The sequence below is a fragment of the Lichenostomus cassidix genome, chromosome 1 (genome assembly GCF_008360975.1).
Source record: "Lichenostomus cassidix isolate B80296 chromosome 1, HeHo_3.0, whole genome shotgun sequence".
In the NCBI taxonomy this organism is placed as follows: domain Eukaryota; kingdom Metazoa; phylum Chordata; class Aves; order Passeriformes; family Meliphagidae; genus Lichenostomus; species Lichenostomus cassidix.
The window spans coordinates 25,502,970-25,530,937 of record NC_139479.1 but is presented as its reverse complement, the minus strand read 5'-3'; the positions used below and the strand labels follow the sequence as shown (position 1 = coordinate 25,530,937).

The following is a 27,968-nucleotide window of genomic DNA, read 5'->3' as shown; positions in this document are numbered from 1 at the left end:
CGGTCGGTTCGCTCCCCTTGCCCCTCTTCCCAGCGCCGGCTCCTCCCGGGAGCCGCAGGGCAGCCGCGGCCGTGCCCGCCCGGCACCTCCGCCCGGCCCGGCCCGGCCCGTCCCACCTGAGCGCGACGGCAGCTCCCGCCGCCGCTCCCCGGGGAAGGCCGGAGGACGGGGGGGCTCAAGGGGAGAACGGAAGGAGATGAGCGGAGCGCGGGGACGACCGGCCCGGCTCCCTCTCCCTCATGGCGGCGGAGGGACGGGCGGAAGAGGCGGCCGCGCCGCCCGGCGCTCTCGGCAGCGACGCTCACCTGAGGGACGGAGGCAAGCCGGCGGCGGCCGGGCGGGAAGGGCGGGATCGCAGGGCGGCGAGCACAGGCGGTGAGGGGGCGGCGGCGGCTGGCCGAGGGCACCGAGGAGCCCCGTCCTTGCGGCCGCCCCTCGCCCCGCGCCGCTGCCCGAGCGCCGGGGCGGCGCCTTGGAGCGCAGCCGGGCGGGACCCGCGCTCCGAGCGCCGCCTCGCGGCGGGAAACGTCACCGCGGCTTCTCGCCGCACGCCGGGAGTTGTAGTCGGAGCCGCGGCCCCGGAGCGGTCCCGGTGGGACTCCGGAGCGACCCCAGCGCCGCGGACGCCGCCGCTCCCCCCGGCAACGCTCCGGGCTGCGGGATCCGTACCGCGACCCCGCGCTCTACCTCTGCGGCCTGTGCCCGGAGCGCTCCCCGGCGGGAGGCGGCGCGGGCGGGCCGGTGCGCGCCTGCGCGGGAGGCGGCGCCGGGCGGTGAAGTTGGTGGGAGCGCCGGTGATAAAATGGTAGGTTGTGCGAGCCGAGGGGGAGGGGAGGTGGCGAAACCGGGGAGGGGGAACCCCGAACAACCCCCGGCCTGGCGGGCCGAGCGCCCCCGCACCTTCTGTCGCTCCCCTCCCGCAGCGCCGAGCCCCGCTGCCCTGCCCGGGGAGGGGGACGGCGCCCGGCGGGCGGGACGCGCGGCGCGGGGACACGGGGACGCGCACCCCCCGTGCGGAGTCGCTCTCCCGCCGCCTCCTCCGCCGGGCCGGGAGCGGGGAAGGTTACCGGGGGCGGCGGGGGAAGGGAGGGGGCCGGGCACCGCCGCGGGTATTTCGAGCGCAGGCAGCCGGCGCAGCGCGTACCTTTCCCTTTTTTGGGATTCGGGCTGGCGGGGCAGGTCGCCGGAGCTGCGAGTCCCTCGCTCCCACCGACCCCTTCCCCGCCGCGGGACGCGGCAAGCGCAGCGTGAGGCGCTGGGAAAGGTGCGGTACGAACTCCTCGCCGGGCCGGGGTGGCGGGGACGGCCGGGCTGTTGTGGGAAGGAAGGGTTCTCCCGGCGCCTCTGCAGCAGCTTTAGCGCTTCCCTGGGGTGTGCGGTGCGGTGTCATTGGCGCCGGGAGAGGGAAACGTGCCGGAGCTGTGCCCGGGTGAGCGGTGCGCATCCCCGCTGGGGTGCCGGCGGCGGGGAGCCGTGCTGAGCCGGGGGCACTGCTGTCCGCAGAGTTCAGCCTCGCCGCGGCCCCGGGAAGGTGCTCTGCCCGCCGCGCCGGGCACTGCCGGGAGAGCCCCAGGAACCCAGCTACGTGGCAGGGCAGGGGGCTGGAGAGTCCAGCGTGTTTCTTATCGCCCCAAATAATGCAGGGCTTCATTCCGCTGGAAAGGAGGCTGGAAAATACCCCTAACTGCCCGGCGTTAACTAGGCTTGAAAAGAGAACATGCGTTTTGCTTTGGCGTTCTTGGCAGAAAAAAAACTTCTCCTTTGAAGTGACTATCGCTAAGTTTGTTGCCCAAAAGAAGTTTATGTAACTGAGGAAGATCTAGGTGCAGAGACTCCCATAGCTAAACCTTCATGAAAATTTGGAGGCAGGGTGGAGCTTGCAGCCAGAGGATCATTGGTTATTTACTTGCCAAAGTATGTGGTAGTTATTTTTTGCACCTTTTCCCTCCCACTGTACACATTTCATGTATAAAAAGAAACCCTGCGTGTTTTGTCTTATATTAAATTGAAAAATCTTGTAGGCAAGACCAAATCCCTAATCTTGTTTACGTGATGTGGTTCTTATCTCAGGACCATCTATAGTTGAGATGTCACTGTCCATATGGGTACAAGAGATAAAAAGTAAACTCAAAGATAGTCCTATGTTTACTGCTCACTGAGTCAGGATTCAGTTCTCTTTTAAGGGACCAGTAAATTTTCCATTATACCTGACAATTTAAGCTGTAGTGGGGAATTTAGGCAAATTCCTCAGCTTAATTGTTGGCCCAGAACCTGTGTTAAGTATGATTTAATAAAATTGGAAAGTACAGAATATAATCAAAAATGGAGTTTGATTTAAGCTATCTCCTTCTTCCAACTTCATTTAAAGAATAATGTTGAAATATGTTATTAGCAAATTTTCTCCCTATAAAATGCCCATACCTACCTCCTGGGTGTTCCAGGAGTTTAGGGATATTGTGCCAGTGTTGTTGATGCAACTGAGAGAAAGATCATATTAGTTCCTGTATACCACTGTAACAGGCTTTTTTGTTGTTTAAGGTATTAATGGTGTAAACATATTTTTCAGAGTTTAATTAAAGTTTTATATCACATTTACAGCAATCTTATAGACTAATTGTAACATTCAGCAGTCTCTGATATGTCCACTTCATCCATTTTATTTTTGTCTTATGTCTTCTGTTGGCAATGTTTTATAACATAATTATGTGAAAAATGCTTCTGCCTTTTTCAGCTGATGACTTAAAATTATTAAACTTTGCATTGTTAATTGTTGCTAAGAGAATATTAGGAAAATTCTTGGGTATTTTTCTCCATGTATGAAGGTCTTATACAGAATTTGAGAATCTGTAAATTGCACCTTTTTAATTTCTTTTTTTTATAACCACTAGGCATATCTTTCAGAAGATAACCATATTGTAATATGATGAAACTTGTGTTTACTGCTGTTACAGAACAGAAAAAACGTCAGCATATGTGAGCAATAAAGCAGAAATACAAGTTTGTTACTGACAGAATATGTGCTGCTAAAAATGTACATATAGATACTGTCATTTCAATTTTCAGAAGAAAATGCTGTCTATTTAACTGCAGAAGAACAAGGCTTTGTCTTCCTGTAATTCTGAAGTGAAAGTTGTCATCAACAAGAAAACTAAAACCTTTAAAAGATAGGCGGTAGTAGTAGAATGCTGAAACAAACTTCTGGATTAGCTTCATTGGCTTTCCTGCTTCTTTTGCATCCCAAAGCATAAGCTTAAATCGTCCCAGAAGGACAAGGTCCGCCAGTTTATGGCATTTACCCAGGCTGGTGAAAGGACTGCTATTTACTGCTTAACACAGAATGAATGGAAACTAGAAGTGGCAACAGACAACTACTTCCAGAATCCAGACTTGTACTACAAAGAATCCATGAAAAACTCAGTAGACAAGAAGAAATTAGAACAATTGTATAATCGATACAAAGGTAAGGTTTGGGTTTTTTGGCTTTTGTTGGTTGGTTGGTCGGTTGGCTTGGTGGTATTGTTGTGAGTTTTGGTTTTTTCTAAATTACATTGTTTGGGGGGGGTTCTGCTTTTCTCTCCACCATCTTTAAGGAATTTTAAGTAAAGCTCACTAGCTTTTTCTTCTCACTATGTGTTTGCAGTAATAAGATAAGAATGAAAAAAGGTTTTAAATGCTCTTGATTGGTCTGTACACAACTTCTATAGAGATTTTTGTAGATTTTAAAAGTAGGACATTAAACCTATAATGAGGAAAAAGTGTCAGCTGTTCAAATGAGGTAGTAAAGTTTATTATGCAACTTCCATGGTTTATTGCCAGTGGCTGCTATTAAATACATGTATGATGTTCTTTCCATGGCAAAAGAATACATACTGTTCCTATGCTAACAATTGGGTTAATTAATTCTGTTCAGAGCCAGTAGTATTCCTATACATTAAAATAAAAAACGTTTCAGATAACATTGCAGCTAGGAGTGTGACCAAACAGTCAAATAAGAAAACTCAGAAACTAGAAACTACATCCTTATTTAATTCCTTCATGCTGGCATATTACAGCAAAGGTGGTGTGCTTGTTCAGAGAGTCTTGGAGGGATAACCACAGGAAAGTGGATTAAAGGCAGAGTTGCTTCTTTTCCAAGTTTTATTTTGCAGCATTGTTACAAAGAACAGGAAAAAAAATGAAAAGATAGGATTGTAAGTATAAGAATGTAGATGATCCAGGTGACAGTGCTTGCTGAGCTGTGGCCATCTGAGATAAATGTGTGCATTGCTCATTCCATGCTGGAGCAGTGCAGGCTGGAATCACTGCTAGCTCCTGTTGAAATCTATACATCTTGTGTTTTAAAACATGAGCTCTTAACCACTACTCAGCTGTGATTTTAAGCACTTTCCTAATGAAATATATGGCATGCATTGTATACACTTTGTTCTGGTTTTATTTATATGGAACCATTTTTGTTCCTCTTTACATAATCTGTTCTATATTAGTGTAGGGGCTCTTTAATACTTCATTATTGCGTGCTAATGAATTGTGTAGGGACAAAGAGCCAGCAGTGCTATTGCATTTTCTTCATGAAAACAAAAACAGAGACAAAACCCAAAGAACCATGTTTTGTTTTATATATGCATATGTGTATATTTTAATATATGTATGTGTATGTATATATAGCATATACATATACCTGAATATTTTGTTTGTGCCTTGAATATCAGTCTTGGAGATTACTGGGTCAAAAATATATATTCAAATTTATAATTGCTGTTGAGAATATCTAAAATTGAAAAAAATTATCACAAATGTTATTTGTCATCCATAACTTTCTAGCAGTGGCAAACTGTACCATCTGACTTTTGTGAAAGGAAGTCTAGCGAGTTTATGTCAGTGTTTTAGTTAGCAGCACACCTTGCAGTTCTGGCACTTAAACACTGAAGTGAAGTTGTAAACCAAAGACTTGCACAAGATTTGACAGAAGAGTATAAAAGTTTTGGTTAAGTACCTTTCCTTTGTTCCTATCTGGCTTTAACCTGAGCCATGGGCCCCACAACAGTAAGGAATTTCTTTGTTCTACAAGGCCTGTAGAATATTGCACTATACTTGAAATTTGAGATGAAATTTATTTTTCTGTGCTGTTTTTTTGTTAGTTTTCTCACCTGTTTATCCAGCAACTCTGTCGAAACAACAATTGCATTTTTGTTCCTAGTTGCCTGGATGATGTGAAATATGATAGGGATGAAAGTCCTTGTTGAAATCCCTTAGAGTTTTTCCACTGATTGCAAGACAGTGCACATCTTGCTTTCAGTTCTCCAGTTACTCCCCAAATACAGGAGAACTGTGTTTTACATATCTTAAAACCAGTTGAATACATATGTTTACTTGTTATTTGGGATCAAAGGTCCCTGAATTATACCATGGGTGTAATTCTTTGTTTAAAGGGTATGAGTCTGTTTGCCAAATTAACTTCCTCTCTAGAATTTACCATTTCTTTTACTGTAGTATTGGCTGGAAAAGTAGAAGATAGCTCAAGAATTAAAATAAAAATGTTTTATCTAGGCTTGATTTTTATTTTATTTTTTTTTAAATCAACTCACTTGATCAGGACTTAAAAAGAGCATAGTTGAAAATTGTAGCAGTGTAAGAACATAATCTTAAATCTGCTCCAGGAACACTTTTCTACACACCCCAACTTGTGATGCTGAAATGTCTTCCTATCAAAAGCTGGGACAGGCAGTTTTGTGGTTTTTAAAGTCTCATGCTTTAAAAACTAAAGGCATGATTTTTATTTTCTTTTGTTGTAATTTGTTGGGGTTTTTTTCTTCTCCAGTTATTTAAGTTTATTTGCAGGGGGTTGTTTGGTTTTTTTTTTAAAGAGAGAATTTTGTGACAGAATTATTATAAGGCATCTCTGGATGTAGCATAGTTAGGAAGTGTGCTTCTGACATTCAAAAAGGTTCTGCTGGGGAAATACCATATTTCACTTATACTAAATTGTATTAATTAGCTTAAGACTCTGTTATGCTAAGACTTTTTTTAACAATGTTTTGGTGATTTCCCTGACTTATAATTAAACCCCCAAAATGTTTAAATGTGGTATTTAAATAGATATAGTGGGTATTCATATATCACTATCAGGAAAAAAAAATGTGGTATTATATGGTAGGTGTGGTTTAGCTGGGCTTGATTTTGGGTTGCTTTTCTTTTTTAAAGTTTAATACATGCTAACCAAAAAAGATATATCATACATTTTGATGTGTTTATCACCCTTACTGTTTCTAAATGTAGGCATCATCTCCTGAGTTAATTCAAATATATTGTAGAGGGAAAACAAAACTATTTTGTTGGCATTAGCTGATAAGTTCAGGAAAAAGTTGCAAACAAATTTCTGTATAAGTTTACAGAATGCTTAAGCTCTTTACTGATTCTCTTTTTAAATTATCTAGACTTCAAGTGAAAACATTTGTGAAGGTTATGAGAAAATGAAAACGTGTATTATGCAGCACATCAGAGTTGTCAGATGATTATTTGTTAATATTTTTTATAAATAATTGTCATTCTCCTCTTTGTATTTTGAACTGCAGACCCACAAGATGAAAATAAAATTGGCATTGATGGGATTCAGCAGTTCTGTGATGATTTAAGCCTGGACCCAGCCAGTATCAGTGTTCTGGTTGTGGCGTGGAAATTCAGGGCAGCTACTCAGTGTGAATTCAGTAAAAAGGAATTTATTGATGGCATGACAGAGTTGGGGTAAGTATCCACTTCTGCACAGTTCATAATGTAAGGCCTGAACTCTGTTTCTGTTCAAAACATTTTTAGTTAAACTGTGTGAAGCTTTAAAAAGCTGGTGAGGCTGGTGCCAAGCCTGGCAGGTGCTAAATGTCTGTAGTGTTTTGTCTTCCTTGAATTGGTGCTTTACTGCAAAGCCTTAGTAATGACCACGGTAGGGGGGAAGCAAAAACAATTTTCACCAGTACAGCAAGGGAGTCAGATGGATACAGATATCTTTTTATGTATGCATGGTTGTGTTAAGGATTTGAGTTGGACTGCCTGCTGTTAAAAACTGAATGTCACTGGAGGTGTGTGAAAGGAAAAAAAATTCAGTGTTGAAGCAGAAAAGAAATAGGAAAACAAAAAAGAGCTTTCAATTCTTTCCTTTTACCTTGCCACCAGCTAATGGACCCATCTTTCTTTTTGTCCATTTCCACCCATGCATTTCTCTCTTTATCATAGATACTGCATTTCTACAAAATATCTATGAGAAAGTGAAATAAGAATGAGGATATTGGTAGTAGAAAAGATTAGTTCAATGGTGATGGAACTGATTAAAAAAATTCCTTCCTGGGTTATGGAGCTGTTCTGGATAATAAAGTGTGAATGTTGCTTCTGTTTAGCAATACAATCAAGCATTTATCATCATAAAATAATACTCTATGTAGAATTTTTCCTTGCAAGAGGAGCAGCATTTCTAATATGTAGAGATGCAAAATGATTTATTTTTTAACAGAATGCATTAAATAGGTGTATAATTACGGCTTATTACTTGTTCATGTGTTTTGTAGCTAAACAATTTCATTTGATCTTAGAATGGCACCTTATCAATACATTCCTATGACAGACCAACTTCAGGAAATATGGTGGTTGTTTCTTGAGCAGGGATCTTAGCAGTGTGCTGTTACTGACCTCATCAGTTATTGATTTCTTTTTAAGCTTTCCTCTGTAGATAAGGGCATTCATAAATTCTGATGAAATAACTTCTGCTGTCATCTGAAGTTCATTGCTATCATCTGAAGTCCCATTGGGTAGCTTGGGTAGAAATTACAGGAATAATTATTACTTTCTAACCAAGGACAGAAATCAAGTGGTCCTGCCATTAAATGTTGTCAGCTTTTTTTTCTTTTTTTTTATCACATAAGTGATTAAAAAGGTTTTGCTAAACCACCTGTGACTTTTGGCTTGGATTTTGTTTTTTGACTTGATTGTCACATTTCTGCTGTGTTCTTTAGACTGTGTCTGACACAGTTCCATAGAGGTCTGTGATTTTTATCTCTTTCTGCTCAACACATGTTAAGCTGTTCTTGGGAGCATAATATGATTGTGTCTGCTTGCCACAGCACTTATTGAGAATTTGGAATGATTTTGTTACATGCTTGAAGCACAGTCTGGTTTTTAGCAATGAGCACAAGTGAGCATTTGAATGGAAAGAAATTCCCTGAGGCTTAGATCACATAGCATCTTTAGGATGCATAGGGAGGGTGTATTTGTTGACTGGATCAAGTCCCAGTGAAACTGAAGTTCTCTGTTGAGGACTGTTGGCAGAATTCTTTTTTCCACCAGGTACTGCTGGAGGCCAGAAAGGTATTGATTTTTATCTGTACCATGCAAGACAGTTAAAACTGCATTTGCATTTTATGGATGTTGTTATAGTTACCTGTTCTTTAAGAGCATTTTTGTTGAATCTTTAGAATAAATACAAACATTTAACTACAGAGAACTTTCAAGTACACAGTGTTAGTTGTGATAGCTGCTTCTTTTGAAACTTGGTTGCTTCACTTTGAGTTTCTTGGTACAAATCAAGATACCGGCAATGTCCTGCAAACCCTGAATATTCATTTGAGCCTTGTTGTTGCAGAAACACTTTTCCCTTTAAAAGTGTGTCTTGTCAGCTCAGGTGCTTTCACTGAAAATGCTTCTATCATGTTGTTCAGGGATGTGTTTCTGTTAGAATTTCAGTAACTTGATTCTGTCTTAGCTTACCTGTGCCAGGCTGTTAACAATTTGCCAGCCTTCAGGCTATCATTCAGGACTCATTTTGTTTTTATTCTCAAGGTTTTATTCTCAAATGTTCTATGATGGGGAGAGAATGACTACAGATAATAGTTAATTTAGTTGGAAAGTCCTCTAATGCCAAGATGAACTGTAAAAACATAGTGTGAAGCTCTTTGTTTAGGAGAGCAGGGAATAAGCAATGTCTATCTAGATTAAAGCAAAACACCACACACTTGTGTTGCAACATTTGTCTGAGGGGAAGGAATAACAGAATTCAGTAAGGTTTGTGTGTTCTTTAAGAATAGAATAGCATCTGTTCAGAAAGTCATAGAAAGACAGAAAAGAAGTTAAACCACTGAATCCTGTTTGCATTGTGTACCTAATGGATGCCTGTATACAATGTTCCACTTAAAATTCTTTAGTAAAGGCACATGAGCAATTATATTTTTCGGAATGCTGTCCACAAAGATACTCTGTTTTTATATTAACCACTGTTTTGTTTTGCTCTGAAACTAAACCATAAAAAAGGTAGGGAGAAAGTAGAAGGAAATTTTAAATATATGCAAATAATGTAACCTCTTTTGAACAGGTGTGACACCACAGAAAAACTGAAAGCTCTATTGCCAAGACTGGAACAAGAGCTAAAGGATCCAGCAAAGTTCAAAGATTTTTATCAGTTTACTTTTAACTTTGCTAAAAACCCTGGACAAAAAGGTCTAGGTAAGTAGAAAAAAATTAAGCAAACGTCTTCAGTCAGTGAACTCTTCCAAATACTTCCAGTGCTACAATGTTGTCATTGTGATTGTATAGTAAATTCATTATTAATTCCTTTCACTGACTTCTCTTTTCCATCTTCTTTCATTTAGTCTCATCTTAATGTCCGCTTGGTACAGGTAATTTAATGGATTTTTCTGTCAGTATTGACATTCTCTCACCTCTTGTCAAGAGAGGTTCCTGCAGTTATTTGAGACCTGTCAAATTTTATTTTTTGTTAAATTCTGAGCTAGTGAGCTCTTTGTGTTGGGAGCTGCTGAAACAAGATATCCGTATCAGCTCAGGAAGAGGGAGAAAATTGGGCAAAAGTTGCTGTTCCCCTAAGAATTTTTAGTTTTAGCTCAGTTTTTATGTAAAGTTTAGAAAAAAAGTATTATGGACTTGGTTCAAAACTGGTGAATAAAAATAGGCATAGCTTATAAAGCATTAAACTATTATTCTTCATAAGGTTTGAGATTTTTCCCAATCCATGCCTTGTATTGCTGGAGTAAAACTGATACATTTTTTTAAACTCCAGTGGTTTTTTTTTTCCTTCAAATTAAAAATCTCTAGTTTGTGAATTGACAAAAAAAAATACTAAGGTGAAATCCACTATCTTTTCTAATTTATGTCCACTTTCAGAATGTACTGTTTGGGAAGGAATTGGTGGTTTTGCATGTAGAATAGCACTGTACTGTCATGACTGTTCCTTCAGCTGTGGGTGAGAGGAAGTGGTTTGTTGGTTTTTTTATGGGTTTGGGTTTTTTTTTCTTTTTTAGCATAGCCACTTTAAATCTGTGTCTAAGTAACTAGGAAAGTTGATAAATGTTTTTCTGAAGAACTGTTGGGAGAGCAGATCAGTGATTTGGAGCTCAACCAGGGGTGTCTGTTCAACATTCTTTACTTTGAATAATCTCTCTTGCCTTTCCCAGTGTCTGTTTTTCTTTTCAAGCTATGGACAACTTTTAAGCAGTTTATATTTTTCTTCGTTTTTTTTCAGCAGTTTCATTTTTCATTTCATGTGTCACTCTCTCATGGCTCACATGCCGCTTTTCCTGTAACAAAAATGAAGTAGTCTGGTAGTGAGTCTGTGAGGTTGGCTGGAATTTTAGTCCCTTAGCTAGTATTCATTAACAAAGCTTAGTACTTTCAATTTGTGAAAAAGGTAAGTCATTTACAACTGAGGTTGGAATTTATGGGATACCTAAAGAAATACTACAAATAGCTTCCTGTTTTAATTGGATCAGTTTCAACATGAAACTCATGAACCTGGGCAGTGTATTTCAAAAGCTTTTCACCTAAGCCTGTACCAGGAGTGCAGGAGGGAAGGCAGCCCAAACCAGATTTGTAACTGAATGTACTGTTTATTTCACTTACTTGTTTTCCATTACTTCTTTTTATTCAGTATTGGTGGGCCTTTCATTTGTAAGTCTGTCTTCTCTGTTGTGTAAGAAAGATGTTTTATTGCCAGAAAGTACTTAAGTTCCTTCTTGCTCTAAGAGTTGAAGCATTAACAGGAGAAAGTAGGAAGTGCAAAAACTGAAGTAAAAATTAAACTGTAGAATTAATTGATTGGAATTGTTGCTGATTCCAGTTTTCAGTAATTTTAGTATTTTCTGTAATACTTAAAGTCTCCTAATTTCCGGTACTTAGTTCTTACATGGCAGCATCTTGGTGACATTTTTCATCAGACTTTTTCTGGCTTTCCCAAGATGATTCTAGATAGTAAAGAGATATGAGCAGATGTCACTGTTCTAACTTTGGTGGAGATACACCATATTTCTTGGATCACTATAGATCGAGTAGAAAGAGATTACTGAGCAAACATATGGACTAATGTGACATTTTTGAGTGACTGAGGCCAGTGATAGCTTACCCAAATAAAAATTAACACTGTATAGGTTTGGAGCTGGAATCTGTACAGGGAATGCCATCATAGTGGAGCAAAGAGGTGAAGGAAAAAAGTAAGTTTACAGGTAGGTGTTTGTAATAACCACAGAAGAAAGCAGTATGTTGTAAGCAAGGAAAATAATTCAACCAGTTATTTTACTGGAGTGTCTGTATGAGCTGAGAATTCTGATTGCTTCAGATACGTTTAATACAGGTTTAGGCGTTCGGTTTTTTATTTTATTTTACATCCTCTTCTCTGTATACATTTACATATTTTCTCCTGGAATGAGAAACTGTCCGTCTTTGCTCCCTATCTCCAGGGGTGTTTGGTATTTGTGTCCAATGCCCTATTGTCAAGGAGATGTGGGAATTGATATCAGCTGTGTGCAAAGTCTGTTTCTCTCTTACTCAGTTTGGAGCCTTTATTTTCATTAAGTCTGGGTAGTTAAACAGAGAGAATAATTAGATTTGTTACCAGCTGAGCTGGTACAAATCTCTGCCTAGTCCTGTGTAGGTCATCTTGCAGGGTTGACCTCTCCTTCTTCCCCACATGACATTCAGTCAGTACAGGATGCTCCTTAGCTCCTGCCCCAGCTGCTTGCCTTAAAGTCTTTCTGGTGAACTGTAACTTGAAGACTAAGAGGTCAGTAAGTTTATGTCAAGTAAAGGGTAAAAGTGAATGGTTTTGATTAATGAAGAGGAAATAATCTAGGAATCCTTTCCTAAATTCCAATTGCATAATATTTTAATGTAATTTTTCTAGGGTCTGAAGTATTCTATGCTTTTTCTTATTAGGCTGGGAGCTTAAATCACCACGTCTGGTAATTGTGCTTACTGTTTAGGGGGTTGATCTGTAGGCTAAAAGAATGTTGTTTGATTCTTGGATATACTCATAAATGTGCTGTTTGAAAACTAAGCAAGTTTGACATAGTGCCAGTGACTAACGAGGAATTTGTATTCTTAGCATATTGTTAATAGAAACCTTTTATAAAAGAAGACATAATAAAATTCCTTCTGTTGGGTCCTTCAGGTTAAGTGCTAGTGCATCTTTTTTTTTTTTAACAGAAATTACTCTTGAGAGTAGAGCTTACCAGAAATGTGTCTGTGATAGGCAGACTGACTTACACAACTATTTTTCATGTTTTTTCATGTTTGTTATCTTAGCATATCGAAACCATAAGAAATGAGTGAAATATCTCTCAAATGTTCAAGCAGCAGTACTTTGGTTATGAATCATGTTCATTGCTTCATAAGTACATTAATACATTTCAGATTACCTTTTTTAAAATATGTATCTACTGTTTTAAGAAGTGACATGCAACAATTATTACTTTATTTATTGTCCCCTCTCCTCTGAAAAATGTCAGGAAATAGTGATTTATGGGTTCCTTTTTAATATGCCAGGTGGTCTTTAAATTTAAAAGGTAGAGAAATACTTACATAGTGTATTCCCTTGTTCCAGACAGGATCAACATCTACCAAAACCATTCCTTGCAGATGCTTTTCTAACCAAATGCTCAGTGGTATGCTACAATATATACTAACTTGCCTTTTCAGTTTCAGTAGGTATCAACAAGATTTGAGGTCTGATTTGTACTTGTCCTCTGGCTGAACAAGTTCGAGAGCCATTGCCTTCACAAAATAGAGTATTAAATTTTCATAGCAGGTTTCATACATCTTTGTCCATATTTGCTTAAACTTATTGTTAGATTTTTTTTTTCTTTTTCTAGCAAATAACTTAAATCTCTGTTTCTGAATTTTCCAGTTTAATACTTTAACCAGCCAAAGTAAATATGCACAATACATTTCCTTAGACTGAGTAACAACTTTTTATATATTTGGTGATTATGTGCGTGTCTTCCCTTCGTCTCTGGACTGCGTAAAACCACTACCCTCATAAAATTTATCTTCTAGCTCTCTGATACTGGAATTTTATCTTCCAACTCCATTTTCCCTTGCAGTCAAATTCATCTAATTTTCTCTCATAGTATTCAAACAAGCCAGATGCTTTCCACGTGTCTTAGATATTTTGCTTTTTGTTTTTCATCCCTTTAAGTTTGTTTATGCTTGATAGTGTCTGCAGTTTGCAATCTGTTTTACTGTTTGGTTTCTGCAGCACTGCAACGTACCCAGTCAAGTCTGATCATGTATTTCTGCAGTTGATCACTCCCACTAGCTGTATGGCCTTGCACTTCTCTTTGATTTAATCATTCTTGTTTACTTCCAAGTGGTTTTCCAATTTGTCCAAATAATTCTGAATTCTAATCGTCTTCTATCATGTTAGGTGTTTTTTCAGGTTTTGTGTAAGTTGCAAATTTAATAAAAGTTCTCTCTGTTTTATCATCTGAGTTACTTAAATATTGGGCAGTGTTAGATACAGGACTGACCCACTTGAGTGAGTTACTTTCTCCTAGTTTGGCAGAGAATTACTGAGGTTCTTCCAGAATTTCTTTGACCTTTATGAAGTTTCAAACATGGTAGGTAGTAGTTTGAGATTGCTTCAGCATACTGAGGTGAGTTTCACCGTATCTGGCTTCACTTTGGGTAGCAGTGCTTTAAGATTGAATTTCTAAAAGTTGTTTCTGGAATAACTGTCACTTTTCATTGAATCTTTTGGCTTGGAGCATATAATTGAAAAAAATTTCTGTGTGTCTCAGACTTTTTTTCCTTTCCGGAGTTCTTATTAGCAGGACACAGTATCTTTTATCATGCCATCTGCCATTTGTGAGATGGGGAGTGGGAAGGGACAGAAGCCCTTCTTAGAAGTTTCTTTGGTGATGGAAGAATTTTGATGATACCTGACACAGCTGTCTTCATAATTCACTGGGGATTTTGCTCCAAGAAAGTGACCTTGGAGTGTAGGAGTGTCTGTGTGTGTAGTTTTGTGGTTTATTTATTTTTGGAAAAGCCTGTCTTCTCTTGATTTTTAATTTCTTCTTCTCTAGTTCCCCTCAAAACCAATGCAAGAAATTCTGCCTTTATGTAATTAGATGGGAAGAATCCTCTCCAATAAGCTAAGTTACATCTGTTCTGTCATTCCCTAAAATAGACACAGAATTCAGTACACCAGTACTCATTCCTAGAAATAGGACTGCCTTTTATAGGAGTCTCTTTTCCACAGTTCATGTGGTGACAGTAGGGAATTTTTATTTCTCTTTGTATCTGCTGGACTTCTGTTGCTATAATCTCATCCAACTCACATGTTTGCATTTCCTCTTGTTAGCTCAGCATTACCAAGTAGAATGCTTCAGTCTGGACACATGCTGTCTAAAGAAGTGAAAGTAGTAGCAGTCCCCCCGGGTGATACCTTGTGTAAGGAGTGAGATGCAGGAGGCAAAAGCAGGGCATGAAATCTGCCATGATGATCTTTAAGCAGGAAATTATGTTCTGATTAATGTTACTCAGCACCCAACTACCAAGTGTCTTTGAAGTACACCTGAATAGATTTGTTCATTATCAAAGAAGACAGTGGATGCTTGTAACTGTTAAGACTGTGACTCTCTAAGTGGTGGACAGAATTCAGGGAAAAAAACAGTGAAGTTTCAACACAGCAGTGCCATCTCAATGGCTGCATGGTGGATCTGGCAGACATAATATTTAGATATATTAAACTTGATCTGCATTTTGTCTATATATTTTGAGGGTGCAGTTTATCAAGTTATCTGGTTTGCCAGGAGACTTTAAAAAATAATTACTTTGGATAACTGTGATTCTGTCTTTAATCTGCTTTCTTGTGTTCTTACTAGTGCATATAGTACAATAAATCTTTAAATTTTGCATGGTGCAGATTTGGAGAGGTTTATCTTGCCTTCTACTCCCAAGGTTTAGCTTTTCAACTGTGGTCTGAGTGAAATTTTGTATCCTAATTCTTGTTGGTAAGTGTACTCAAGAATAGGATTATAGGTCTTTTGTCATGTTGTGTACAAAGCAGTTCAGATTTCTAAGGGCATTTTCAAGCTCAAAACATGGCCTTAGCTTTTTTTTTAAATTATTTTGTTTGAGCCTGATACTTGCTGTGATTCTCTTACTGGGTCTCCCTTTGAGCCCCAAAAAGACATGCTCGGGAGTTTGTTAGTTTGTTTCATTCCCAGGGAGGAGCTTAATGCATTCTTTCATGGTCTTCACCTTCCAACATGGAAACAAAAAGACGTTTGGTCCTTCATCACTTCTTTGTGATCCCTTCATCTACTTGCTGGCTCAAAAGGTTGTGCTTCCTTCTCTCTGCCAGTTGCCTGGGATCAAGAAAGAGATGAAAGATGAGGAGGGCATTCAGACTTGAATCAAATATTACCTCAAGACCAGAAGAATGACTATCTTTGCATCCAGTATGTGGACTTCAAGGAGGTTTCCTCTCCTATAAGCAGATGAGTATAATGTACTCCTTTTAATTGAAGCAACATCAACTTTGGCTTTTATCATAGCAGTATCTCAAGATTCTTTGAAGAGATCCTTAGACATTAGGGGAAGGATATTTTTTCTATTTTGGTTTTTTTTCCTTCCCCCCCACCTAGTTATCAAGATTTCCTCCCATTGCAGTGAAGGATTAGATTCACAGGCTATTTGTAGTGCTGAGTGCATGGAAGAAGTTGAGAGAGGTCTATAAATGAATTTTATGTTTATTTTGAAAGAGGTCTGTGAATGCTGTATTTTAGGTGTTCCAGTGACCTTGGTCTGTGTGTATGGTTCTTGCTTTATTTTCGTTCACATTTTTCATGCTGAAAATGCCAGCAGATTAAGAGAAACTTTGTATAAAGGAGGTGCTCTGATCAGTAAAAGTGTGGCATAACTGCCAGTTCTAGTAATGCCTCATTGATTCTTTCACTCGTGTTTGGGCCTTGTTTGGGGAATGTATATCCAGTCAACTTTAAGTCATCTGTTTTAGATTATCTGAGTGGTACATGGAGAGATTTGCAGAGGCAAAATGATTTTGGAGCTGACTATAATCAGGTTCATTAGGCTGCACTCAAACTGATGTTCAGATAGCCATCTCCGAAGTCTGACTTGCATTCCAAAGCAGTTCATCTGGTTTTGTGCTGTTAATGCTTAAGGTGGTAAACATGAAAGGTTCTGCATGGAATCAGGCTGTTTCAGCATGGCAGATACTGGGACACAGCTGATGAGCTCAGTCAGACCCTGCTCAGTTCCTGCAGTACTCCTCTGAAATCCATGTGCTGCACTCTACCATTCCTCCCTGTCTACCACAGGCACTTAAGTCTGACACTGTGCATTATCTGTCCCCTAACACAGGACTCTGGGAAGCTCTTTGTTTATGTCTTTGCAGGGATGAGTGAACACAGCTCAGCCCACATTTAGCCATGATCTGTATTTGTATCATCCCCCTTACTTGTTCTTTTTCCCTTCTGTCTACCTTCTGTGGAGGAGCTTCCAGTTGTAACTACAGGCTATTTTGCTCTAAGCTTTTGGCAATTCAATTAAGTGTTTTTAGCTGTAATCCTGATGGTATTTTCTTGTCATTTTGCTGATTAGGAAATAAGAAACTAATTCTTGTGTCTGTGTTCTTAGCTATTTGGAGGCCAAAGAAGACTCTTGAAAGTCATTCAGAAATGAAGAAATAACAATTTTATTAACTTACAGAATCTTGGAAGTATTCATTTGATATGAGTTACTGGTCAGGCAGCGTGATAGTCCTGTTGTTGAGACAGATTGACACCAGATTCCAGTGTTCTTACATCTGCATCAATTTCAACACAGTGTTGAAAAGTTGTATCAGTAATTCAGGTGAATGAGTGATAATATTCTGTCAGTGTCAAACATGACTGCAAGAACAGATCGTGTTGGTAGGGCAGACTGAGAGCTGGAAAGCTCTATTTGGCAGAGGATAACAAGTGAGTGCTGCAGTCCCAGAGGGGCGGTTTTGGCACAGCAGGTCTAAATGAACTGTGTTTCATGTTCCTCAGAAATCCTTCTCTCTTGCCAATTCCTTGCTATCTGTTGATTTCTCTTTTTTTTTCACACTTCCTTGATTTCTAATGTGCCATGACTTCGTTGCCCTTGTCTAAAATCATAGCAAAGGCATGAGGAACTTAATTTGATTCTTATTTTTTTCATACAGCAATCTAATAATGATTTTTTTCTTTCTTAAAGAGATAAGTATTTGATTGATTCTTGAAAGTAGACACAGGCTGTACTTCTCCTTCTGCATTAATTGTGCTATTTGTTATCACTTCAAGCTTTCTGTTCAATCAGGATAGAAGAGGCTGAGGTTTTTTAAAAACAGTTATAATGAGGTTTTAATGTTTGAGGATAGATCATACTGCATGCAAAATACTATTTCTAATTGGGAAAATCATTGTTTAAGGTTCTGCAAGACATATAACTCTCACTAGATATTGACACTGAAAATATTTTTGGGATGAAAGGAAAGATCAAACTACTGTATAATGTACAGTATATGCTATGGTATTTTTATGATGTTCTTTAACCATTTAGCCATTTTATGCTTTGGATATGAACATGGAAGTTAGCAATGAAGTCTCTTTTAAACTGGTCCTTGTCTAAGTGTTTTCAGAGATCCATGCATCTGTCTTTTTCTGTTTATAAAACTTACATTACCAGTCTGTAATGTGGGTAGCATATATTTTGGTACAAAAAACACAGCATATTTTATAGTTGTTTGGTTTTTATTATAATGTTGCCTTTTTATCTATACAGCATGGAAATAGGTATTCCCAAGACTGCCTAAGGAATTCGGGCCTTGCAAAAGCATCTTCCTGTAGGGATAAAGAACTCTGATAGCATAAGAGCTTTTCTTTTTTTTTTAATATCTATCAGTGCAGCACTATTTGTAGCAGATACAGTTTCCACAGCATTCCTGTTTATTGATACTACCATCAGCATGCTAATGGAGAATTTGAGCTCTGTAACTATGTCTTCCCTTTAAAGCAGAAAAATCCTCTTTTTTGTCTTCCAGTGCCAAGTTTTCCAACCTAGGTAGGGAATTGTCTTCAAACAACAGTGTAGCCATATCCCCTGGGATTGTGGCAAACCTGAAGGCCTGGTTTTCTCATGAACTTCAAGACTGCCTAAACTGGCACCACTACCAAAAGTGGTAGTTCCATCTTGTCCTTTTGTTCAAGTAGCACTTATTTTAGTTGATGGGTTTGTGGGATTACAGGGATAAAGAAGATGAACTTCATTAGTTTTTACTGTTAGCAAATTTGACCAAGATCAGAACTTTCCTCCTTGTGTCTCATGGGAAGAGCAGCTCCAGTGTGGACCTGTTTCAGCCACTACAGAGCAGCATCCTCAGTGGGATATGCATTTGTGATAAGTTATAGCAAAAAACTTCTCTGTCTTTATGCAGGAGAATTCATGGGCAGACACATGTACAGTGTCCTTCAAGTATCAACTTAAGACAGTATTTCACATGTATTGTGTTAAATACAATTTTGCAATAATGGAGTTCAGCTTAACATAATACTGACTTTGACAAAAACCAAGGAAGTGTTATCTCTTCTTTCCCTGTTACCTCTTCTTTTATGGGACCTGTAATCATCTTTGTTTCCCTACCTATACTTTCTTCCTTTTTCCAAGGAATGTTTCATCAGAAGTATAAACTTTCCAACTATTAAGGTGTTATTTCTTCAAAGTGCATTTTGCTTCAAGTTGTCACGTAATAGATTTGCCAGGTTTGCTTGGAGAGGCTGAGTCTTCATAAAGAAGCCTGAGTGAATGAGATCAAAGACAGTTACTTCACAGTGAAGTGTAGAAACTGTTAAGATTTTTTGAACTTTCTCCTTTTTCATTCTTTTTTGCTTTTCATTTCGGATAACAGATAAGAATAATTAATCCACATATCTAAGCACAAGTAAATGCTATTAATTACTCTTCTACTTTTTTTTTTTTTTTGTGAAAAGTGAGCATGGTGGCAAAGACAGGAAGAACTGAAGGAAATTTACTAGAGCATAGTTCAATTTCTGTACTGAAGAGTGCTGATCATAGCTGGACAAACACTGGCAGCACTGTTCCTGTATAGATAGGTAGAGGCATTTGCATTTCTCTACATCTTAGCTGCTGCACTTCATCTGGACCCCAGCCCTGTCTGAAACAAAGACTCTAGGGACACAGCTGTTGTAAAATCTAGAACATCTCTTACAGACGTGAAACAGACTTTAGGTGACAGTGTTCTTAGGTTTGTAGTGTGGTATGTACAGTTTCAAAAACCATTCTTCCTTCTTGTAGGTGCAGGTCAAGCTTCACTTATCTCCTATCACTCTCTAAAGCTTCACACTCTGTTTACACTTCCCTTTACACTGAAAGAACAAGCTGAAATATGTTTGTGGTTTAGGAAAGGCTGTGCCTTTTGTGATTACTCATCAGTAATGTACTTAGTGCTGTCACCTGTGGGAGCAAGCACCAAAGCCATTAGGTATTGTGAGCTGCTGAGGATGAAAATAGGCATTAAAACATCCTTTCTACCCTTAAGCTGCATCTGATGTTGCTGCTGCCTTTCTAATGGAATACATGGCAGTGCTGCATCTTCCTTGAACCCTGCTCTCAGATCACTGGACATGATGCAGAATAAGGGCTGCTTTCTTGAGCTTGTGTTTTCAGTATTGGGTGTAGGTGTTTGTCTGTTGAATGATTCCAGAAGAAGAGAATTACTGCCATAAGAGGTTCTATAGAGCTATAATGCCACAGGCAAAGGACTTTGTTCATCCCCTCATGTTGTTAAATTCCTTTCTAAATCAAGTGTGTCCAAAATCTGATAAATTAAGAGGAAATGACATCTGTGGATTTAAATATTTGTGTTTCTATCAGTATTTGCTGTATTTGTGCATGTGGTTTCTTTTCTTTTTTGATTTGCGGACAGAGTTATCAATAACTATTTTGTTCTGTTTCTGTAGATTGAAAGTAGCTTTAATCTGGCACAGGTGAATGGTGACAAACATTTTAGTCTTAATGACTTTGATGTTCAATACAAAACTGATGCTGTTACTGCTTGCCTTCTGCCATTTGGGTTAGGGAGAGTAGAAAACAATTCCTTATAGTTTTTTTAGTGAATTTAAAAGAATGTTATTAATTTGTATCATAAGGTACTGGATGTGGCACTAATAGTTTAACCATAAGGGGTTGATTGCTTTTAATGTGCTGTAATATTTATGTATTGCTTTATCTCTTGCAGATCTAGAAATGGCAATTGCATATTGGAATTTAGTCTTGTCCGGAAGGTTTAAATTTTTAGATCTTTGGAATAAATTTTTGTTGGTAAGTACATACTTGATTCCTTATTGCCTATCTTATTCCACAACAGTCTGGCTTTTGTAAGCTGTGTGCTTCCAATAAGAAAAAGATAGGACATCTCAATACTTCCTTCAAATTTTTCCTTTTTGGAAACTGATATAAAATAGTCTCAAATCAAGTCAAATTAAAACTTCTCATATGATTTTCTAATTGAGAAGGAATCAAAAAATGCAGCAGAGCGATAGAGTGTTCTTGATTAATCCTGTATCCTCCTACTTAGGAAAGTTCCTACATGAAAGGAAGCCATGATTGTAGATGGAACTGGTGCTGCTGATTCTCAAGACAGCTGTGATTATTGTCAACCATGTATTTTACCATGCTCTTTTGTAGTACTAATGCATAAACTCAGTCTCTTTAAATCAGTCATAACAGAATTTAACTTTAGAAACTTTCCATTTCCAGCAAAAGTTCTTGCCTGAGTACTTACTTTGATTAATTTTTTAGCTAATAGTTGTGAACTGATCTTGACAGTTTTCTTATTAACAGAGCAATTCTGTGGGCAGTGAAGTAAAGATGCATAAATTAAACCTTAGGAATTGAAAAATATTCTTATAAAAGAAATATTTTTGTGAAGTTTTTAAAAAATTTTTAGGCTGTATATTGATTTGAATCACTGAATAATGTACCAGTTTCATCAAGAGGACTTCTGAAAGCATTTCATGTTTTAACTGCTTTAATACACTTTTAAGACATCCAAATTTGGATCTATAGATGCAACTGAAGAAAAATCTGCAAGTTATGACCTCCTATAAAATGTGTTACTTCAGAAGAAATATTTAACCTGAATGTTTAGTTCAGAAGAAATACTTAAATTAAAAAATTTCAGCTTGAGAAAGAAGCAAGTTGGAACGCTTTCAGATTTTTTTTGCTAATTTTTTTTTAAGATAAAGAAGATGAAGAGATGAATGTAAAATGTGAATTTCTGTATATGTCAATATAAAATACTGCTGTAGAATTTGAAAGTAGTTTGGACTGAACAGTACTGGTTTTTCTCCATACAGGAACATCATAAAAGATCAATTCCTAAAGATACTTGGAATCTTTTGTTAGACTTCGGAAATATGATTGCAGATGATATGTCCAACTATGATGAAGAAGGTAAGCAGTACCTGAACATCTTCAAAAATTGGTCCAGTGGAATTAAAATACTGCTCTAAATGAGTAAGAGAACACCTTGGTACCTCGTGTCCTCATTTGTTTACCCTTAAAGTTTTAGCTGCAAATACAGTGTCATACTTATTGCCAAATATAGTGATAAGCAGGTTAACTAGTTTGCTGTTGTTTGAAAACAGAAGTAAAGATACAGTCACACCATGACAGAGCATGTTATTTGAATGTGTTGTGCTACAGACCTCTCAGTGAAACAGTGTTTTGTACAAAATTTTTGCTAGCCTAATTTACTCTCTGTTGCTAATTCTGTTTTGGAATGTGTGCAGAAATAAGTCGTAAGATATGAATGGCTCCAATAAAAATGCCATGATCATGCTATCAGCTGATGTTTATATTTGTAGTGTGGAGTTTCATGCTTTAAATACATTTTCGTTGTCTTAAGAACAATTGCTGCAAGGAGAGATTCAAATGTGGAATTTATTAGTTAGGTGTTTTTGCAAGTATTTTATCATGTTGTGTTTATTAAAGCTAGACTGGCCAGACATGTCAAGGTGAGCTTCTAATCCTTTGCATTTATAGATGAAACCAATTTATTGCTGATAATGGTGGATTAATTTCTCAATTGCTTGACTTCTCTGTAGGAGCATGGCCTGTTCTAATAGATGATTTTGTGGAATATGCACGACCAGTAGTCACAGGAGGAAAACATAAAACTTCCTAACCCCCGATTTGTCGATATGGACTAAATGAACTGCACTGGATAATGAAGATTTGTTAGCTAAATAACTGAGCACATTGGTGCTGGTTTCAGTGGTCGTGATGACATTCTGCAGACAAAACTGAAATTCCTCCTTTCTGCCTATAGAAGAGTGACTGACTTGGGGACACTTGAAGAACAAACTCAGAAGATAGTCCAGGCTGTTTGTAGGCTATTGGCTTCAATTATTGTACTGGTTGTATCATATAGGATGTAGATTTTGCATGATTTTATACTTTGGAGAAGTTTAACTAGAGGCCATTTTATTAAAGTTTTGACAGCACAGCATGCCATTCAGTTCATAATCCAAAGTGAACACCAGCAGTTACATAAATAAAACTGTATTATATTGTACTTATATTAAAAGCAGTATTTGTGGTATATAAATTAAATCCCTAAATAAAACTTATGCGGTATGTTGTATTTTTATAAAAGTTAGTTCTGTGGCTCTGTCCTAATATGGAATTGTAAAAAAACCTTAAATTTATGCTTTTTTTTTTTTTTTTGAAGCTTGTTGCCAGAATTTTAAGTTGTATTTTGACATCCTAGATGTATACAGTGATTACAGCCATCCTTTTGCTTTCCTCAATGAGTTTGACTTGCTCATTTTTCTTCTTGAAGTGCTTGGGCATGTAACAGTAGCATTGCTGCAGACAGGCTGCTGCACTATGCTGTGTTGCAACTACAGATTTTTTTGGTTACCATTTTAAAGCAGACATTAAACAACCAAAGATGCTTTTATAATTCATGTTTGATTATCATAATTCAGTTAGTCTCCAATTATGTGTTTTATTTATTTTTAATAAGGAACCACAGGAGTATGGATTTTATTTGTAGCTTGAAACATATCATAAATTCTAACTAAATGCAACATAGTTGTAAATTCAATTCCTGGTACTTCTCACAGAAAATAGATGTGAATGAGCTCAAAGATTTAACTAGTTGGTTTCTGTTTTGGGGAAATAGTTAGAGGTAGGGAGACTTTATATTAATGATTATAAGTATTCATGCCTGTGGATGTGTTGTGCATTCAATTGTATTTATTTAAGGGGAGAAAAAAGCAAACTAATGCAGTTTCAGTGATCTCAAGGCTGGTGAAATTGGACCAGTTTTCACCAAATCTGAATTTGTTCAGTCACTTGTTTCTCCCGTTTTGCTAGCCACTGATTAGGAAGTGCTCAGAGGTGTCAGTCTTCTGTTTCTCATCAGTGTCTTCCAATGTCTGAGCACAAAAAAGTTTTACCAGAAACTATTCAGCACGTCTTCGCACAGGGCTCTTGCAAATGCTACCTCATCCAAATGAGTTTGTCACAGCCACTGTAAAAGTTTGTTAAAATGAAGAGTTGCTAAAGACTATGTACAGTTATGATGAATATATTTTCTGTATTTAAGCCTGAATAGATGCGAGAATTTTGGAGAAAATAGTGCATTAAGTTATATAAATTATATCTGTTTGGATCATTGAAGTGTTGCATGCATTGAAGCGTACTATTTTATTTTGTAGTTGCCAGGGTATAAAAGCTTATAATATTCTCTTAAACTCTAATATTTAGAGTTTCATACAAGCAGTCAGCTTTCATTATGTCAACAGAACCTGCAAGGACAAGTAAATGCTGCATACAGAGACTGACTTCGTTCTTCCACTTGATAGAATTTCAGTTATGCATGATGTTTGAAAAGCAGGACAAGAGAAAATTTTAACAAATTAGCAAATTTTCTCTTAGTAAGATCCTAGCAAGTAAGTTACAAATGCCCTGTGAGTGATTTGTTTTGAGTGTTTGTCTTTTTTTTGGTGAGTGTCAGCCCTGCCCAAGCAGCCGCCAGGTGTCAGCGTCTGAGCCGCTGCTGCTTTGCACAGTTACCCACTGAGGTTTTGCCCAATTACTGCTCTCTGACAGCATCTTTTTAGAAGGGCATTTGTGTACATAACTCCAGGTATTCTACACAAGTCAACGGCCAGCTATAAGTAGTGTTATGCTCTTTTTACTGTGATTTATCTACTCTTCCTCCCCAGCCTAAGCCATTTCTAAATCTGCCCTGCAGGCTTTGCAGAATGTGTAACATCTTCTAGCATCAAGTGCATTTATCTAGCCAGAAGCAGTGGAATGCTTGTTACTCACAAAATTGCCACTTAAAGTATGTAGATACAATATAACTGATCAGAAGTAGCTTAATCTGTTGGAATGTGATATAACTGAAGTTTCATAGCACTAAAGCTTGTGAAACATTTGCTCATGATGAGAACTCCATCAACTCAGTCTGCTGAACCTGCTACCTTTTGAAATAAATGGAGCATAAAAATTGTATGTGGGTTGAGGGGTTTTTCCCTTGTTAATCTGAAACAGAAGAAAAGTGCTTAGCCCAGTATTCAGGGTGTGTATATATGTATATTCATACACATTTACTAATTTACTCTTAAATCTCATTCCTGGGGGAATCCTTCATGGGCAATACCTTCCAGCAGAGGAAGACTGGGCAAAATACTCCCAAGATTGTAGTTGCTCCTTGTCAGCCAGCTTTTGAGGTTTGCTACGCTTTTCCTTTTGTTCTCCCTGATCTTCTCATTTTAAACCACATGTGCTTTTTACATTCCCATATGTAATAGCATGGAGTAACACCTTCAAACTTGAACAATCATAAAAATGCAAATAAACTGCTTTCACCTTACAAGTTGCTTAGGTATTTTAATAATTTGCTGCTGTCCACAGTTCTACTTTACAGGGTATTCTGACTTCCATTTTAAGTAAGCTGATACAGAGTGGTAACACCTAGGCTGCTCAATTTATAATCCTAAATGGTACAGATGTCTTCAAGTTGTTCAGTGCATACAGTATTACTTCACAGATATGCTGTATGTATTTTTAAACTCGGTGCCAAGCTGTTTGGTTTGAAACTGAGCCATACGATTTGTACTTGCCAATTCTAAATTTAAATGTAATTTATCATGTGTATCATGCCAAGGAGAGCAAACCTGCAGGCATCTGCTCATTCAATGCACCTGGGAGCTTTGCTGCTGAGTAAGCTGTACGTGTGTGTATATATTTTGTGGCACTGGAAAAAGGAATAAATGGACTGTCAACATAAAGGACTGAAGTCAGTCATGTAAGATGTCTGTATGGTTTTTGTCAGTTTTCTGCTTTGGAAGTCTTGGTCTTGTGGGGTTGTTTTTTTGTTGTTTTCTGGTTCATTTGTTAGGTTCTTGGATTATTATGCCATCAGCCATAAGAGGGTAAGGATGTAACTCATTAATTTTTAAATGGCCATAATAAATGTTTGGTTTGCTCATCTGTCACCTCTAAGCTTTTAAGAAGCTTAATATGTTAAGCTGCAGTACTGTATTCAATGCAAGTATCTGCTGGTGACCAAACTCTCTGCAATTTGTGTCATTAGTTTGTACTGGCAATGAGAGGTGTAATTGTGGGAAAGTGTTGCTCAATCCTGGCTCTGAGCTCTGTAGGAGAGGCAGCATGCTCAGAAATCTGTGCAAAGACCTTCAGAGTTATGCATCCACCTATCATTAATTCTCTTCTGAAAGTTTAAATCAAAATAAGTAAGTTGTCCTTTATCCTCACCCAGCTCCCATCTCTCTCCAGTGCTTTTACCAACCACCGGCTGCTTTGGTATTGCACAAGTCTTGTCTTCCTTTTCCTATGACAGTGAAACTGCTGATGCTGATACTTGAACCATGGTAAGCTCTTTTTCTTTCAGGTGTCAGCACCAGTAACTTCCCTCCATCTTGCTCACCAAAAGGCCCTGCCCTTCTGAAAGAGAAAAAGTGTAATGTTTTTACAACCTGAACCTGTTCAGTAAAACGTGTTTTCTGATCTTTTTATTATCTGTAGCATGCTGGGTAGAACTAGAAGGTGATGCACCTTTAAAATTAACTTTTTTTGTTCTAAACTATTGACAGGGTTGGCAACTGCAGCTGCCTCTGCAGCCACATGCAGTAAATACTGTATTTCAGGCAACTGGGTGCATGTTCACCTCTTAAAGAAAAAGGCTGGGGAAGCTTAGGGGCATTCAAATTTTGATTGAGTATTGGGATACTTCCTCTTGTTGGTGCATATACTTGACCAATTCCCATGGGGTGTTTTTGTGCCTCCTTTTCCAAGCAGGGAACAACACTATTGTTCAGCAAACCCTATAGGTTTCATGTCATGACCTCAGCTTTCTGTCAAGAGGGTAAAGAAGAAAAAAGTCCCATCCTGTGGGATTCTTGTTCCTTCAAGGCAATGGTATTAAAAGCTGTATTAAAATAATGCATCTCCATTGTTAAAGAATTGAGTAAAAACAGTGTATTTTTTCTTGGATCTCAATGAATTTGTTTTAAAGGAATGATCCTAATGCTCAAGTAAAATCCTTCACTTCAAGAGTTGTAAAAATGCAGGTGTGACAGAAGTTGGGCACCCATCTAGTATCAACCCTACTTTTCCATGATAGGGCTCTGTGTCCTTTGGATGAGTGAACTTGGAATCAAGAGCATTTCTCTGCTGAGTGTCTTTGAATGGCAAAGGATCACTCACACATGGGTGGAGCCTTTGGGGTATAGCCTTTTAACTAAAAAGGGCTTGTGTGGACACTGTCAGGCCAGCTCCATTTGCCAGTTCCTTGACTGGGAGCAGAGCTCAGTGTCTGTACCACACACAGGCTCTGTGCTGGGCCTGGACACCATCCATGTACATCCCTCTGCTGGAGCAGGCAGCAGCACCACGTTTCCAAAGGCTGCTTTCATGTTCTCGCCTTGGGTTTCAAATGCAGTTGGGCTGAAACAACAGTGTGTTGCCACCAATACGGACAAGGCTGTTCTCTGTCCTGCCTTCCCATTCCTTTTTTTTCTGGATTCTTCCCATCTGAAAGCAGTTGTATGTACACTAATGAAAAGACACCAAAGCTGCATCTTTATATGATTATCAAATATTTTTGCCAGCATTGCTTGTTGGGGTTTTTTTTCCTATTGTGAATACTTATCCATCCTATTGGAGTTTCTGTGTTTTGTCTCTGCTTAAGACACATAGGTATGACGTTTTATGAATAATTATCTCCTTTGTGGGGAGCAGGGGTAGTTATCAGTATGTCTAGTCTGCCTTTGCCCGAAAAGCTCACAGTAGCTAGAAGTACTACATGCAAAGGAAATAATGTGTAATAAACAAATGAAAAAAAAGGTCTCTGTTGCAAGTTCAGTTTTAGAGTTGAAAAATCGAGCTTCTCTGAATTTTTCTCAGGGTTTTTATTACAGCCTTATTCCTAGTTCAAGCTGTGTTCCAAGCACCCGAGTGTGTGTGCAACAGAGTGAAGTCCACAGGAGGCAAAAGGGCATTGCAACTGCCAGCCACGTTCAGAAGGAAAAAATAAATGGAAAACTAAGAATAGCTTTGCCCCTTTTTCAGGGAGGAACCTTCCATCTGATGAGGCTCTTACTAGCTCACCACAGTGC

The 27,968-nt window shown here is 38.8% G+C and overlaps 2 protein-coding genes across 3 annotated transcripts in view; one reads left to right on the top strand and one right to left on the bottom strand.

The window, feature by feature from the left end:
- Positions 1 to 446, bottom strand: part of SLC9D1 (solute carrier family 9 member D1) — a 33,450-nt gene extending 33,004 nt beyond the window's left edge. For both annotated transcript variants that reach the window (XR_014850234.1, XM_085053423.1), the window contains exon 1: positions 306 to 446. The gene's annotated coding sequence lies outside the window, so the exon portion shown is untranslated. The remainder of the gene's footprint in view (positions 1 to 305) is intronic.
- Positions 390 to 22,968, top strand: DCUN1D2 (defective in cullin neddylation 1 domain containing 2). The gene is made up of 7 exons (XM_085053439.1): positions 390 to 805; positions 3,244 to 3,460; positions 6,573 to 6,741; positions 9,350 to 9,480; positions 20,549 to 20,631; positions 21,669 to 21,765; positions 22,419 to 22,968. Exons 1-7 carry the CDS (start codon positions 803 to 805, stop codon positions 22,496 to 22,498), a joined length of 780 nt encoding a protein of 259 aa, XP_084909565.1. The 5' UTR covers positions 390 to 802; the 3' UTR covers positions 22,499 to 22,968.
- Positions 22,969 to 27,968: the final 5,000 nt, after the last annotated feature.